Source organism: Moschus berezovskii, chromosome 20, assembly GCF_049115385.1.
Source record: "Moschus berezovskii isolate FMDL1 chromosome 20, NW_MosBer_1.0, whole genome shotgun sequence".
Taxonomy (NCBI): domain Eukaryota; kingdom Metazoa; phylum Chordata; class Mammalia; order Artiodactyla; family Moschidae; genus Moschus; species Moschus berezovskii.
Window position 1 is genome coordinate 61,450,320 of NC_142479.1, and position 17,086 is coordinate 61,467,405.

At 51.0% G+C, this 17,086-nt stretch overlaps 1 protein-coding gene across 1 annotated transcript in view; it reads right to left on the reverse strand.

Moving 5' to 3' along the window:
• The window catches only part of TBCD (tubulin folding cofactor D), a 145,736-nt gene that overhangs the window by 61,419 nt on the left and 67,231 nt on the right, over positions 1 to 17,086 (reverse strand). Inside the window, exon 14 of the mRNA XM_055408246.2 lies at positions 2,751 to 2,907. Within this exon, the coding sequence (XP_055264221.2) occupies positions 2,751 to 2,907 (157 nt within the window). The remainder of the gene's footprint in view (positions 1 to 2,750; positions 2,908 to 17,086) is intronic.

A 17,086-nucleotide genomic window follows, 5' to 3' on the forward strand; every position in this document is an offset into this window, starting at 1 on the left:
TGAGGCAGGGAGGCGAGCACCAGCAGCGTCCTGAAGGCTCACATGGCACCATGACTCACTCTCCAGCCTACCCGCTCCACCCCCCAGGCCTGCCATGGAGATGGACCGGGAAGGGTTGGAGCACAGGCTACCTAGGAACCTGCCAAACTGGACTGAGAAAGCTGCCAGGCACAGCTCCAATGGGCACTTGCCAATCCAGTCCTGGGATGGGCGCAGGGGAAGGGGATGGGGACGAGAGGGGCCCCCTCTGAGCAGAAACTCCACAAGGCACCAACTCCAGGGTCAATTAGGAGAAATTAGGAGGGCTGTGAAGCAGGAGTCTCTGGGCTCCCCTGCCAGCTTGCGCTTTCGGTGAGTGTAAACTCATCAGTGATCGCTTGGGCGTGCCCAAGACGTCAGGGAAATTCAGCCTTCCCCAAGATCAAAGGCCCTGAGTGAACCACATGAGTTTCTGTGGATGGACGTCGCCACCAGTCCCTGAAGCTGTGATCTATCCTTCAACCCAAGCACCACTTCTTAAAATAAATCCCGCCTCAGAAAGCCTTGAGAATCCCAGGGTCAGCAGAGCCTGGTCGGCTGCCATCTATGGGGTCGCACAGAGTCAGACACGACTGAAGCGACTTAGCAGCAGCAGGAAGCCTGGCATCCTGATCACCCAACTCCACTCCGTTCCCCTCAACATTCCAGAGCCCTTGGGGTCCCCTGGTAGGGCCTGCTCAGGCCCTCAGCTGCAAGCAGACCTGCATCACCCGTGCCCTGAAGGGTGGCCCCAGAGGCCTCTACCCAGTGGGGTCACTGGTCTCAACACCCTCTCCAGACAGGCGCAAGCTCCAGGATGTGACCCCTTCACCAGACAGGGTCTTCCCTTTTCTGAGTAACAGGGGTCACCCTGGAGTAAGATGTGCGGTGCCCCTTCGGCCTCCTGGAGAACCGGATGGGGGTCTGTGAAGGATCGCCCACACTGGGACACCATGTTTCGAGGTCACACGTTACACGAGGGCCAGGCTTAACATTCACCAGCCCTCCCGCGCACCCTCACTAGCTGGCACTCTGCATCAAAACCTCTGCTGAGATGAACACTGCAATCATGGCTGAAAAAGCCTCCGTTCCCAAGTCAAGGGCCTGCACAGAACCCTGCTCTCTGGCTCATCTGTGCCCACAGGGCTCAGGGCCCTTCACACTATGTCTCTCCAAGTTGGCGATGAGGTCTTGTGACTCTGATGCTCTCACCTGTGGGGTGGCGAGAAGCTTCTGCCCCAAGCAGAGGACGTTATGAGTGGTGGCCACCCACCTCTGCGCCCAGTGTCTCTGCGGACCCTTCAGCCCTCAGTCCTGATTCTCTTTGGCTGGGCTGAGCCAAAGACAGTCCCCAGAGAAAGGAGGGGCCCAGGTTCCTGCAACCTTCGGTGCTCTCAGCCACAAAGGTTAAACTGAAAAAAGAAGCCTGCCGAGATGATTTCACTCTGAAATGGGAATGACCCTTTGAAGCCAGGTCCCCCGAAGCCAGGGCATGTCAGCTTCCAGCAGAGGCAGTGCGGCAGCTGCAGGGCTGGACCCTCCTGGGCCCTGGGCACAAGACTTTGGCCGAGTGAGAAGCCACGACTGTGAATGAGACAGCTCCCATCTAGAGGCTCATCATGCTGTGACTGCTGATTGAAACAGTGAGCAAAATACACCTTGTGCTTTCATTCTAGTTACAGAAGCAGCTTCCAAAAAGCTGAGGAGCAGAGCAAGAAAGCAGTAGGCAGAACCCTCCAGGAAGCTGTATTAAGTAAACAGCAAACAATCTCACCTTTGCAGACCAACAAGAGAGTGGGGAACACATGTGAGGGCAGGAGCAGGGGACAAAGGCACGGGCAGCCTGGTCTCAGCAGCCAGGCCTCAGGCCGCAGACACCCACCACAGCCTCTGCAGGAGCCTACTGCCCTCCTGCCCCTACCATGGTGGACATGGCCAGGAGAAGTCAGACACTTTTACGACTTCCTAGGAAGAAGCAGTGTATCTCCTTGAGCAGGGATCAGAATCCCCAGGCCGCTCTGCAGGCCTTCCCTTCACGTGAGGGTCAAGATTGAGAGATACAGTCTGGCCACGCGACCTGAGCAGTAAGCGAGCCTGAGAACCCTCTCCTGACCCTCGAGTGGCCCCCGTCCCCTGCGGCTTTCCCCCAGGCGCTGCTAGTGCTCAGACCATGGGGGAGCCTTATGCACTGGCCAGAGGAGGAGACAGAGTTGCCCTGTGGATATGTTTTGAGGCCTGAGGGTCTCCCACTCCTGTCAGGGCACCTCCTTGGAGAGAGGTAGCTTCCAGGACTGGAGAGCATATTAAAATCCATCTCTGAGTAAAAGTGGACAGGTCGGTGTTACAACAATGACCAATCCAGTGCTCAGCTCCTCCTCCAGCGTGACACGGAACCAACAACCGGAAGTGGACAGCTGAACTCCCTTTTCACGTCAAAGGGACTGACTTCAGTCTAACAGGAGACAGGGAGAAAATTAACATCACTATACTGGGGACACATCTCTTTCAAATTTTTCCGGGCACAGACATCGGCTCCTAAAAGTGGGGCCCATGCCCACGTGGCTGGCACAGCCCACTGCCCTCAATGCTCTGCCCAGGAAGCCACGGAAAAGGTATTTTTCCGACTTCATGAGGCTGTGCTGGTTTTTACTGCACAGGAGCAGACAGTGAAGCAGGCAAGCCAATGCTGTCACTAGTCCAAAGCGACTGGAGGATCATTTAACAGGCTTTACCTTGAGATTGCCGCGACGAAAGGCTTCAACTCCTGAGGCTCGTAGGCACGTGCGAAGGCCCAGCACACGTAGCAGGCGGCGTCCCGGACGTTGGAGCCCACGCTGCAGGCTCCCCGCTTCTCCTCGTATGTCAGAGCCTTCAGGATCACGGGAACAACTGCACACAGCGGAGAGAGACTGTGAGGCGGCCCTGAAGCAGCACTCCTGGCTCCAGAGACACTGCACCCGCTGTAACACCACCCCGCCTGCACCTTGGCCCCGCAGAGCCTGGTGCGAGCAACACACACCACGGTCCCCCACAAGTCACTCGGAAACTCATGACCTGCTCAGGAAGTCACTCACGAGTCCACCAGCTCGACTCAGGCGAAAATGTTTCTGAAAAGTTGCCCCTAAACTCCTAGAGGATGGCACAGACATGCCCGCCGGCCACACCCAAGGAATGCTGCCAGGTCCTAGGAGACGCAAAGGGACACAGGGGCCACCAGGAGTGAGGGAAGGGGCTGGCACATCAGGGGAGAGAGAGGAGGGTGGGCAATGAATGTCACCCAGGACACCGGAGAGTGAGGAAAGAGTGCCTGACCCCAGAGTCCTGCTGTCAAGGGGACCATGAACAATACGTGGGTTTCTAATTCTGGCCAAAAGCAGTCACCAGCTTGGAAGTGAGCATGGACGCCATTACACAGGTGCGCTAACTCCGCTCAGAGGGCATCCGTGACCTCGCTGAGCTTTAGGGCTGAGAACTAGGATGACAAAGTAAAGCCAGCCCAGGGTCACTCTGTGCTAACTTCAGGACTAACCCAGAGATGTTTAATTATGTAAATCATCTGTGATATTTAAAATAATTGGAAGTACATACAGATTATCTTTCTGATTCCATTTTGAAACCTCTCACTGAGTTTCTAATACTGCATATGTAGTTTTTTATATACAGAGACGAGTGAGTTTAAGACCCCTGGGAAGAACATTGTACTGCTTAAGGGAGCTGAAGTTGTATGGTATTTGCCTATTAAGTTTATCATATTCATGTACTTCATGTATATGGGAAGGGACATGACTGTCTATTCAGTTCAGTTCAGTCATGTCGGACTCCTTGCGACCCCATGAATCGCAGCACGCCAGACCTCCCTGTCCATCACCAACTCCCGGAGTTCACTCAAACTCATGTCCAGAGTCGGTGATGCCATCCAGCCACCTCATTCTCTGTCATCCCCTTCTCCTCCTGCCCCCAATCCCTCCCAGCATCAGAGTCTTCTCCAATGAGTCAACTCTTCGCATGAGGTGGCCAAAGCATTGCAGTTTCAGCTTCAGCATCAGTCCTTCCAATGAACACCCAGGACTGATCTCCTTTAGAATGGACTGGTTGGATCTCCTTGCAGTCCAAGGGACTCTCAAGAGTCTTCTCCAACACCACAGTTCAAAAGCATCAATTCTTTGGCGCTCAGCTTTCTTCACAGTCCAACTCTCACATCTACCCATGACCACTGGAAAAACCACAGCCTTGACCAGATGGACCTTTGTTGGCAAAGTAATGTCTCTGCTTTTTAATATGCTATCTAGGTTGGTCATAACTTTCCTTCCAAGGAGCAAGTGTCTTTTAATTTCATGGCTGCAATCACCATCTGCAGTGATTTTGGAGCTCAAAAAAATGAAGTCTGACACTGTTTCCACATCTATTTCCCATGAAGTGATGGGACATGTGCTGCTGCTGCTGCTAAGTCACTTCAGTAGTGCCCAACTCTGTGCGACCCCATAGACGGCAGCCCACCAGGCTCCGCCATCCCTGGGATTCTCCAGGCATGAATACTGGAGTGGGTTGCCATTTCCTTCTCCAATGCATGAAAGTGAAGTCACTCAGTCGTGTCCAACTCTCAGCGACCCCATGGACTGCAGCCTAACAGCCTCCTCCGTCCCTGGGATTTTCCAGGCAAGAGTACTAGAGTGGGGTGCCATTGCGTTCTCCGGATGGGACATGTAAATTACTTTGAAAGAAAATAAAATACATAACACTCATGCATAGAGTTTTATGCTGCCATGCTGCAGTCCATGGGGTCACAAAGAGTTGGACTCAGTGACTAAACAAATGGGGTTTAAAAGTATAAGAACTAAGCTCGTGTGCCACAACTACTAAGCCCACGCAACAGAGCCCTCATGCTGCAACTACTGAAGACCGTGTGCCTAGAGCCTGTGCCCTGCAATAAGAGAAGCCAGCACAATGAGAAGCCCACGCACCACAACCAGAGAGCCACCCTCGCTCATTGAAACTTGAGAAAAGTCCAAGCACAGTAACAGAGTCCCAGAGCAGCCAAAAATAAATAATAACTTTAAAATAAAATAAAAATAAAACAGATAACCAACATGAGATAAAATACTGAGATAAAATACTCAGTATTTTATAATATCCTTTAGGGGGAAAACATCTGAAAAACATATGTGTGTGTATACCCATGTAAAACTAAACCACTGCACTATACATCTGAAACTAACACGATATTGTAAATCAATCATACTTCAATAAAATAAAAAAATACAAAGCATGTATAAATGCCAGACCAAACCAGTGGACACTACCACAGCTATTTCAGATAAAGTAGTTAAATCTAATTAGCCATTTTAAAAATTGTTATCTCAATTTGAACTAAAGCTGTAATGCTTAAAACTGGCCTTCATTTGTCTTACCTGGGGAAGTTCTACTTCACCTGGAATTACTCTTTAGTTTTCTAGTGTTGCTCATACTCTGTGTTAAGAGGGTAGCCTATTCACGGCCCAACGCATGTCAAAACGAACAGGCTATGGCACCGTGAGGGGACGCACCGTATACACTCAGTGTCACTGCCTCGCCACATTCTCTAAAATCACCACTTTACCCAGCTGCCCAGACACTTCTGGGGAAGACCGTTCAGCAACTCTATAGCCTGAGGGAAATCTGGATGCTAACTGCTGAGTCCCAATTTATCGGTCCACTGGACAAAATCAATTTCCAAACAGACAACTATGAATGACAGCGGTCAGTCCTGTCCACATGTACTTCAGGTGGACGTCACATCCAACTACTACGCTAAGAAATGCTCAGGGACCCCCGGGAGAAGCCCACCTCCACAAGGACACAGCCTCACCCTTGACGGGCTGGCCCCCAAGGCCCCTGAGCGGCCGGGGGCGCCTGACACCGGGGTCAGAGCGAGATGGCTCCTAAGGTCAACCAGTCAAAAAGAAAGGAACACACACTGTGACCTGTGCCCACTAACAGAGGTCTGCCTCAGCACAGTAAGAGACCTCGCACGGCTGACTGGCATTTGTTGACGGGAAAATCGACACGCTCGGAGGTCCGACCATAGGGCGATCTGGCCCACTTCTCTGCCTCGAGGAACAGAAGGAGGCCAGCTGTGAGAGGGCAGTGGGAGCCAGATGCTGCACTCAGGCTCAGCCCTACTTGAGAGAAAAAAAAACAGTACAAAGCATGCGCTCTGAGTTCTGTGTAGCACGGTGGCCCCCACAAACCCCAACTTTGGTCCCTGGCACCCACACGTGCCCATGTGATGTGCTCGGGTAGCTACTGGCCCTCAAGACACGAAGGCTCTGGACTGCTCTGCATCCACGCAGCTAGGTCAGAGAAGCAGAGACCTGAGCCCGCCTGGGCCTCAGGGCCTCACTGCCAGCCCTATCCACCCATGCGGCCAGGCTGCTGCAGCTCCCCTGATGGGTCCCACCCCAGTTCTCGGCACGAGCAGTTTCAAATTCTTTCTCTTGAAAGCTCCCACGACCCCTCTATAACACCTGCCACAAACACCAGTGGCTGAGGCCCAAGTACAAGTGAAGAAGCACTCAGTTCAGTTCAGTTGCTCAGTCGTGTCCGATGCTTTGCGACCCCATGGACTGCAGCACGCCAGGCCTCCCCGTCCATCACCAATTTCCAGAGCTTACTCAAACCCATGTCCATCGAGTTCGGTGATGCCATCCAATCATCTCATCCTCTGTCGTCTCCTCCTCCTCCTGCCTTCAATCTTTCCTTGCATCAGGGTCTTCTCCAGAGTCAGTTCTTCATGTCAGGTGGCCAAAGTATTGGAGCTTCATCATCAATCATTCCAATGAATATTCAGAACCGATTTCTTTTAGGATTGACTGGAAGAAGTGCTGCCAGCAATAAACACAGGCCTCGCTGCTGGACCAGGGTCTGAGAGGGGACTACATGGCCACTGACAGCAATGCTGGGACCCTTGCCTCGCGGTCACTGAAAAGGGATTTGATTCGCCTAAAGTAAAACAGCTCAGGCGGAGAGAAAGCGAGATGATGGGCTTCTTCAATAAGAAAATTGGAAAATGAGGCTCTCGGCGCCAATTCATCCGAAGCTGATAGTAAGTACCATGCCCCGGGGGGTGTAGAAGGATGGGTTTGGCCTGCTTTTGCTGCTCCTGGGCAGGGCCCGTGGCTGCCCCCAACCTCTCGGGCCTTCATCACAAGGCTCTTCTGTGCAAAAGGATGAGCTGGGCTTCCAGTTCTGATATCCAGGGACAGGAAGACAAGAGACAGATCAGCCCCAGTCCACGCAGGGTATGAAACAATTACTGAGCTTTGGGGTGGTATATGAAGGAGACACAGTCTTTGCCCTAAACTTCTATAAGAAGTTACTATCAGAGGAAAAAATTCAAAAACTAACAGCTCTTTCCAGATTCAACAGGTTTAAAATAAGGAAACTCTTCAATCGCACTGAACAAAAAACCTTTCTCACGGTTCCAATTACACACTGCAAATACATGTCAAATATATAAGGTTCCCCAGAGGGCTTCCTTTTGGCAACCCAGAGTCCAGCAATGTAATTTAAATACCCTTCTCTCTAGACAGCATGTCATCTGTATAACGCCAATTGCCTAAGGACAAAGCAGCCTTCAGGTGAGAGAAATAAGTTAACCCTCAGAGCACCAAGTCCCCACTTGGTGGGGGGCTTTACAGATGTACATCCAGGGGTCAGGAGGAACTCAGAGGTTCTCTGCAGCATCCTTAAAAAATAATCACCATACAGCCAGCTCAGAAGTTATACGTTTTGATAAGTAATGAATTATACTAATTCAAGCAGTCCATGGGGTCACAAAGAGTTGGACACAACTGAGCAACTGAACAACATGCTACTTCAAAATCAAACTCATCACATAAGGAATATCACTGCAAGTCTCCCAGAATCACTGAGCCATGTCCCCTATGCACTTCAGTATCTACCAGGATGCATTGCGCAAAATCTCCCAAGTAGTACTAGAATGACTTCTCCCAGACGCATTTGGCTGAATCTCCCGAGATGCCCCTGAGCCTCAGCACATGATGGAACTGCCTGTGAAGCCACACTCAAATCGTGAGCCTGCCTGCCCGGTCTGAGCCCAGGAAAGCACCAGTTTCCCGGGAGCAGGTGTGGCCAGCACCACTGAACTTCTATTTCAGCCACCAGTACAAACAGCCATCATACCTTCCTAAAGAATGCAGTCCAACTTGCTCAGAAAAAAACATGCTGAATTTGCTGGGGGAAAGGAAATGACGGACAGAAAATCTGGTTCCACAGACATTTAGTTTTTAGTTCCCACAGGACATCTGAAAAAACTATCCCAAAGGCTGACCTGTGGGCAGCACTGTGAGCCACAGCACCAACCATTCTGCACTCAGGGGGAAGTGCAGACTTGGGTACTGGTGTTCCCTGGAGGGTGAGGGATGCCCGCCCCAGACCCTGGGAGACCTCAGCCAGGGCTCATCTCCACAGGTATGATGGAGTGGGATCTTGGAGCATCCTGTGTTGCTGGGGTGGGCACCTGGCCCGCGCACCACCTGCTTTCCCCTCTCCCCTAGGTGCTCCCAGCACACTCACCCTGCCACGGGGGAGCACCCATGAAGCCCTCTGCCTCCCTTTCCGCAGGAAAGTCATGTGGCCACGCTGGTCCAAGGGCCCTCCCACATGTCCTCCCTGTGAACAAGACCCCCACCCCCACCACTGCCCATGGTACTGCGGCTGAGAGGCAAGGCTCAGCTATCCAGAGGCCAGAAATGGACATTCCCCTCACCAGGTACCATAAAAACATGAGAGGTCCCAGTGTGAAGCATGCAGTCCAGGATTTCCTGGGATGCATATTTAGCCACAGATAAAGGCTCTCCTCAAAAGAGAAACACAACGGCAAGACAGCAGGAAGTTACTGTTTTAGGGCAGGAGCCTATAGTCTTGGGGCAGGACCTTGTGAAATGCGTAATACAATCGCAAAGCAAGACTGAGGCAAACAAGAAGCACCTACTCTTCCATCTGCCTGCACCCTGTCCCCTCGGTGTGCAGGGCAGCTCCTGCCACACCACCTGCCCAGAGGAAGAGATTAGCGAATATTCCTACATAAAGCATCTCAAACCTTGGCGGATCAATACACTCAAGAAAGTTTTAAAGCGAATAACAAACAAGGTTAAGTGTGGTATGATGGATAAAGATGTGATGGCGATTACATGTAAAAAACTCACATACATATATCATGTGAATATTCCAACCTAAAAAGGGGAGAAACAGCAGACGGGGAAACTTGGGGAAAAAATAGGAATGTTAAAAATAAGGACAAGAGAGCCATTTCTGAAGCTCACACGAGCAGAACCTGACTTTCAACAAAACCTCCAGACCTGTGTGTTGATGCAGTAGGCCCTGTGGTTATGACCCATCCACAGGGCACCTGTCCAGAGGGGAGAGTGCGGGAACTGCTCTGTGTTCAAGCCACTCACCATGGACTCAGGAGGAATGGGTAACAAGGTGATGAGGGCAGTGTAGGCAGATGGCCCTGATCCTGTGTGCCTGGGCCTCCTGGCATATGTCCCCAACTTGTCACAGAAGCTGCACTGCTGCCACCGTGGTTCGGAAGTGCAGAAATAAACCCTGCCATGATGGGACGGGGGTGCTGTTTAAACAGAACAGAGCCACTCGATGCAACTCACGCTGCTCCCCAAAGATTATGTAATGACAGGAGGACACTCAGGACCCTCAAGCAGGCTGCATGCCATCAATGGCTCACGTGACACTGGTGAAAACCAGCACTCACTATGGGCCAGGCCTTTGTCCGACTGATCCTGGAGATAGGGGAACCGAGGTACGGAGAGAGGCCCAGCCCCTGGACTGCAAAGCCAGCCCAAGCATCACGCTGAGAGCCCACGGTGCCCACCTGCCACAACCTCAACAGTGCCGACCTCCAGGCAGCGAGATTCCAGGTTTCCTCAGCTGCTGCTTCACGTCACTGTCCCAAACGTCCGTAATGATCACTCATGATCTTCATAATCATTAACAAAGTCAACACCACACTTCAAAATGTGGTTTCACCCCTTCCACTATTCAGAGGGCACCGCTTAGCCACTAGGCCAAGAGCAGGTGAAGGACCCTGGGACCAGGATGACTGCTCCTTGGGGTCCACCAGCTAGCGTGGGTCCCAGGAGTCTGACACTTCAGACAGGATCACAGCGGGGTCCGTCTCAACATCAAACACATATGCTCCATTTATTAACAGGAACCATTCCTGTGTGGAACATGGATCAGAGAAGAGGCCAAATCAAAGAAGAGTAAATGCTTATAACGATCTGGGTGCTTGGCCAGCAGCACACAGACTAAACCTGGGACGATCCAGAGATTAGCATGGCATCACTTATATCTAAATCCAAATACGACACAATCTAAAATACAACACAAGTGAACCTACCGACAAAACAGAAACAGTCCCACAGACATAGAGAAACAGACTTGTGGTTGCCAAGGGAGAGGGGCTGAGGGAAGAAGGGGGTGGGAGGTTGGGGTTAGCAGATGGAAGCTATTACATACAGAAAGGATAAACAACAAGATCCTGCTGTACAGCACAGAGAACTATATAGTCAATATCCTATGATAAACCATAATGGAAAGAATATTTTAAAAAGTTAACACAACATCGTAAACCAACTATACCTCAATAAAAATAAATAAGAACGACCAAAAACAAAAAAAAGATCTGACATCAGCCAAGGCCACAGGAAGATAAGTCCTCCCACAGTGGTAACCCACCACACACACAGGGGTCCTCCTCCAGCCCACAGCAGTCCCCCTACCCAAACAGTAGCCCCAGCCCAGAGTGGTACCCCTACCTTACCCTTGGAGTGGCCATGGCAGAATACCAATGAAGCCAAGTAACTGACAACCTTTGAGCCGTGGCTTCCTCCTCACCTGTGCTACCAGAGCAACCACCCAGGTGACATCAGGTACCTCTTTCCTCCCCTCCAGCTCCCTGGGCTCCCAAGAGGTTTAAGGAAGGTACTGACTCAAAAAGCAAGTGCCCAATATAGGAAATGCCCCTGTGACTACCATGGTAAGTTTCCACGAGGCTGGACAAGCAGGTACACTTTCCACGGAACTCCTGATTAGACTGTTTATACTATACATCTGGTATCCACCTGGTACAGAAACAAACTGTTCTAAACCAGATGGTTCCAAGTAACCCTTCGAGTAACCTTGGACTCAGTGTGCTCAGCCGGTTTCCGTGACCTTCCACAATGGAACACGACTACAAAAACACAGATTTACATGATTCCAGGTGTTCAAAACTTAATAAAGATTTCAATCAAGAGTGCTTTTCTTTAAAATTTTAATGTTTTTAAATGTCACTTTTTGGACTATACTGTAAAATAACCTAAATGGGTATCTTTCCTATTTTAAGAGACAATTACATGTCTTTTTTAAAAAAAATCAATTAAAATAAGATAGGTACTAAGGTATCAAGAGAATGGAAACAAAAGCACCTCCTCTCTTCAGTGTAGTAAGCATCGAAGGGGACAGTGGTGGCTGGTTCTAGAATCTGAACCCCACTATGGTACTGCCGCAGAGGCCCTGCCCCAGGACGAACTTCAGGGTGTTAAGATCTTTAACTCGCCATGACTGGGGGTAGGGGCTGACCAGTGTGGCCCAGCAACTGACCTCCCAGGCCTGTGCCCACATCCCCACCACACCTTGCCCCATGGACGGCTAACGTGTGGCCATCCCCAAGGGTAGCATGACAGGTCTGCACACCATGAGACAACTCAGTGCTGGCTGGCCCTGCTGACCGTGGTGGGGCCAGCTTTGAGTAAACAGATTATCTCCACGGTACCAGCTCTCTGGCGCAGGGGAAACGAGCTGCTGATCCTGTCAAATGAAACACGACTTCCACAGGCTACGAAGATGATGCTGAACACGAGTCGAGTACGAGACAGCAACTGAGCCTTCGGGGGCGATGAAGGGCCTCCAAGGAGGAAACAGAAATCATGGGGTTCCCAGATTCCCTACCACCAGGCCCAGAAAACAGGACGACTTGCACCCTTTTTGCTGCCACCATCCACACAAATGATAAACAAACAACAAGGCAAACTGACAAAGCTTCCCTGAAGCCACTCTCTTGGGGCCAGCTGTTTCTGAGCAGGCCAGAACAGGAACCAACAGCTGGACCTCTGTCAGGAAGCACCCATAGGGCCGTGTGCCACACTCAGGGGCTCAAAGAATTACTGAAAAAGGGCAGGAAGTGTGCCCACTGCGGAAGGTGAACAAAGATGGCTGAACGATAACTGTGAGGGTGACATCCCAGGTAAGATGTCAGCACAGGACACAGCAGGTTTTACATTCTGAGGACAAACTGCACTTGCCACGAAATCAAAATGCTGGATCCTTTCACAGAGGCCCAGAAGAGCAAACGAAGTTAAAAGGCATGTGGACGGTTTCTCATCTTCTACTCACTTTCTCCAAGAAATGAGCCTATGAAGAAGGCCCCATAGGGAGAGCAGGGACACCGGGGAGCATTTACTTCACTTAAGATGCTCCTAAGAAACAACTTGCGGAGCGCTTCCAGCGTCGAGAACTGGGATGTGTACATGACAGAGACATTTCTCCATTTAAACCCGATGGCGCTATGTTACATGTTAGTTCACTGAACTGCCCCTGAAGGTGAATCAGCACTTGAAAGGCTTGAGGACCACACCTCCGGGTGAATGCAGGTCTCCCACTTAACTGCCTACTCCCCTCAAGGGGGCTCAGGCATGCATCAAGGGTGCCAGCACGTGGAGCCCAGCGTCCACAGCAGCCTCCCTGCCCACACTATCTAGAAGATGCATTGCACACAGTAGGTACAAAACTGAGTGAACCTAAGTGTCTCTCTCTCGTTCCTTCTCCAACAACACACATCCCTTGAAATTTTTTAAACTGCTTAAGCCATTCCTCCTGGCAATATTTCCCTAATGTTTCCCACAAACATAATCTTCTTTATAACTGAAGGATAACAGACACCTTACTACCCCTCTTGAAATACACTTACTATCATCAATCTTTCAGCTTCTCCAAGTTTTATATATATCAATGACGGTCTAAAGCTTTGGATTGTCGCCTAACTTAAAGTAACTGTGCCCATGAGTTTGATCTGTAAATATGGCAAGTGCCTGGACACTCTGTGGACAATACAAGCACAGGGACAGGCAGAACTGCGGTTTGGTTCTCTCACCACAGGCCCCTGGACTATTGGAAAGTCACAGCAAGAAATTAAGGTCCAATCCTTGCATCTCCAAACACATTAACGAGCCTCCCCAAAGGAGGAGCATGAGAAAGCAAGGAGCTACTTTCCATCCAGGTGACCGGCCCCCACATCCCAGTCATACCACCAAGGAGAAGAGCCTTCCCCAGCTGGTCACAACCCACATGCCCCACAGCACACGGCAAAACTGCCTGCTGAGGCGGGTCTCCAGCCTGGGGTGGCCACCTGGACGTTTAGAAACCTCTGCAGGTGACTGATTCCATGGCCACCGTGGAAACTGACTGCTTTAACTCTTAGCTGGGAAAACAAAGTTTCTAAACCGAAACATCACTCGACTATGCTAAAATTCAAATACAACTGTTTGCTTAGAAATAACCCTCGGAGAGAAAATAGTCTTCCACTGACAGACCAATTTCGACACTGAAAGCCCAGATTTTCAGACAGTTTCTCTAAGATCAAAATACCATACCTCCTCAAAGTTCCCGGCAGCCTCACTTCCCCGATCTGCAAGGAGGAAGCACATCCCAGGAGGAGGGAGCAGGCGGCCCCCACACCTGGTCCCCGCTGGACCCAACGCGGGGCCACCCGCCTGCAGAGAGCCTGCGGCCAGCACACACTTCCCGCTGAGTCAGGGCTGTGCGTGAGCAGCTGTCACTTTGTCAGCAGCGATGACAAGCAGCACCACAGTGCCTGGAGCAATGCCACTGAACAGGGGCTCTCTCCTCGCCCAGCTGCGGTTTATTAAATTTGAACTAGAGGACGCCAAAGGGTACCCAGGGGAAGCTGTCACTGGGAAAACACAGGCACAAAACCATTTCACCGGTGCCTCCCACACCTGGTCCAGGTGCCCACCATGCATGCCAGGGGCCAGGACTTGGGGACAAGGAACACACTCTCCCAACACCCTAGAACTGAGGTGAGATGTGAACCCCCAGGGGGAGGTCCCAGCCTCGGCAGACAAAATCATTCCCCTGCTTTCGCAGTTGCAGCAGAGCCAGAGTGTCTCCTGGTTCTCAGTTGTCACAGGGGGTACTGGCTCCCCAAAGGGCCTGCCTGGCCTCAGTCTACAGAACTTTTTTTTCAGGCCACCTAAGTAATGGTTCTTGTCAAATTAAACTCTCATGATCTCTGAATAACCCTCCTCGGGGAAAGATAACACAGGCTCTTTCCATCTCTCTGCCCTCTGCCTAGGACACAGCACAGGGGGCTCAGTGCCTGCCCATCCAGTCCCTTTGCCAAAGGCCATGCATGAGAGGGGGCGGAACGGAGGAGGGGAGTGAGGCTGTGCCGCTGGCGCAGGAAACGCCCACGGCTGATGACAGAGTGGCCCAAGTACAACAACTTGAAAGAAGCAAAAACAAGCGTTCAGGAGAATTAAAGGCTTAACCAGGAAGTCAGGGACCAGTTCTGCCACTGATTCACAGCCCTGGATTCCTAGCCACAGTGCCCAGACCGCCACTGGCCCAAAGAATGTCCAAGGCACAAATTTCAGGACTGGCAGGACTGGAGGGCTGCCAGAGATCCCCCTTCACCGAGCTGAGGGTCACTGGACTGGAGGCCTGGCCCAGGGTCAGACGGCCACAAGGAAGGAGGGTAAATGTCAAACGATGGGTCACTCATGTTTGATTGATGACACGCCTGCACCTGGCTGACGGCAAGTTCTCTGAAGAGTTTTCTTCTCTCATCTAATCACCTGGGTCACCGGCTTGGAGAGCTGTGACAGGGGAGTGTGGACGGCAGACTTTCAACCACAGGTCAAGCATCTCACATAGCCACATTGCCTGGCCTGCCCCAGTGACCTCCCACGTTGCCCTCCAAGGGTGAAGGCAGACCGTCAGGCATGGTGGTGCCCTCCCAGCAAGGGGCTGTCCCACCAGGGAGGGGTGGAACTTGGCCCCATCCTCCCTTTGCCCAGATGACGGCAGGCATCCCTGCCCCGGGCCCTCCCCATGACATGGCCCAGGCAGAGCCCCGCCCTCACTGCTTGGGCACCCGAGCACTCTTCTGCTGCCCGCTGTGCCCCCTGAAGATCTGGACCCACCCCAGAGCTACGCTTCAACTCCCACGGCACCCAAGCACAGAGCAAGCAGAGAACCCTGCAGCAGCACCAGGCCTGCCAGGTGAGAAATAGGGCCTATTGGTCTTCCCCTGGTGTGACCACTGGACTGCTCCCCAGGGCACTCCTGCGGGCTCCTTTCCCAAAGCCTGGGACCAGTCTGGGGACAGGGACAGGCCCACACCGGCACAAAGACCAGAGCAGCAGCCCCGCGGCTTTCACAGTGGGAGCCAGGCAGGGAAGCACGTGCAGCCGTCCAGCCCCGAAGAGGCTCCTATGGGAGCAAGAACTGTTGTGTGCCGGGTAGCCTCACCCACAGGGGCAGCGAGCACAGGGCAACATGGAAAGGGCACAGTAACCTCACTCCAAGCACATTAAACCAACCTCACCATGTCCTCATCCTGGGGCCATGGTGCCCTTCCAGACGCATTACCTGCTAACAGGCTACTTCCATGGACAAACCTGAAACTCAAGTGAAATGAACCCACCAGCTGTCTTCCTGGGTAACAACTAGTGCCCCAATCCAATCACCCAACCTGCACTGGACTTCAAACACCAATCAGGCTTGCTGCTAGCAGAAGCAGGTGACAAAATCAGGGAGAGGTAGAAATAAATTAGTGGACGAAGGGTTTTTCCAGGTAGCAAAATTTCTCATTGAAAGATTCAGAACAAGATTTTCCATTAAAATAGCATAAATATTATCAAAGTGTATAAAATAATAAACTATGTGGACAGACATGACTTTCTGAGCACACAGTATATAACTGACACACAACTAAATCACTTTATAATCATAAACGCCACAATCTTGGTTTTGAACCAAGCTATGAATTTCAACTCTTAAAAATAACATAAAGTAATATGATACAAGATGTTCTGTAATTTGCATGGCTTCCATACTTGTGTCAAGTATAAATTCTGAACACATACCACTCAGGCATGCTTAATACTTCCTTCAAACTATGAATTCTTTTATAATCTCAGTACTAATTTTAAAAAGTTACCAAATTTTAAAAACAAAAAAGATATTCTTTAAAAAAACCATACATATACATGCATATACACATTCCCATCCCCCAAAATCGCACAAATAAAGAGAAAAAGAACTCAAATGAGAGAATTAAAGCAAAGGTGAGGGAATTCCCTGGCAGTCCCGTGGCTGGGACTCTGTGTGGTTGGGACTGATGAGGGTGGAGGTTTAAGCCCTGGGGAACTAAGATCCTGCAAGCCACACAGCACAGCCAAAAAAAAAGTGGTGGGGGGTGAAATTTCTACATCAAAAATGACACAGTATAAGATCAAGAAAATAGACAACCACAGAACTGGAGAAAATATTTGGTGAGGATATGGGGAAACTAGAATCCATGCCCTGCTGGCCGGAACATAAAACAGCAGCCAAATCTCCAACCAGTGACACATGGATAGACAAAATGTGGTCTGTCCTTCTGCTATGAGCTGAATTGTATCCCCCCAATAACTCACAATGGGACTGCATTTGGAGACAGGGCCTCTAAAGAGGTAATTAAGGTGAAATGAGACCATATGGATGGGCCCAAATCCAGTAGGGCTGTTGTCCATCCAGGACACAGACACTGATCAAAGGGCAACCATGTGAAGACACAGCAAGAAAGTGGCCACCTGCAAGCCAAGGAGAAAGGCCTTGAGAGAAACAACCCTGCCAGTACCCTGATCTCAGGACACCCAACCTCCAAAACTGTTGTTTAAGTCACTCAGTTTGGGTACCTTGTTATAGCAGCCTGAGCAAATTA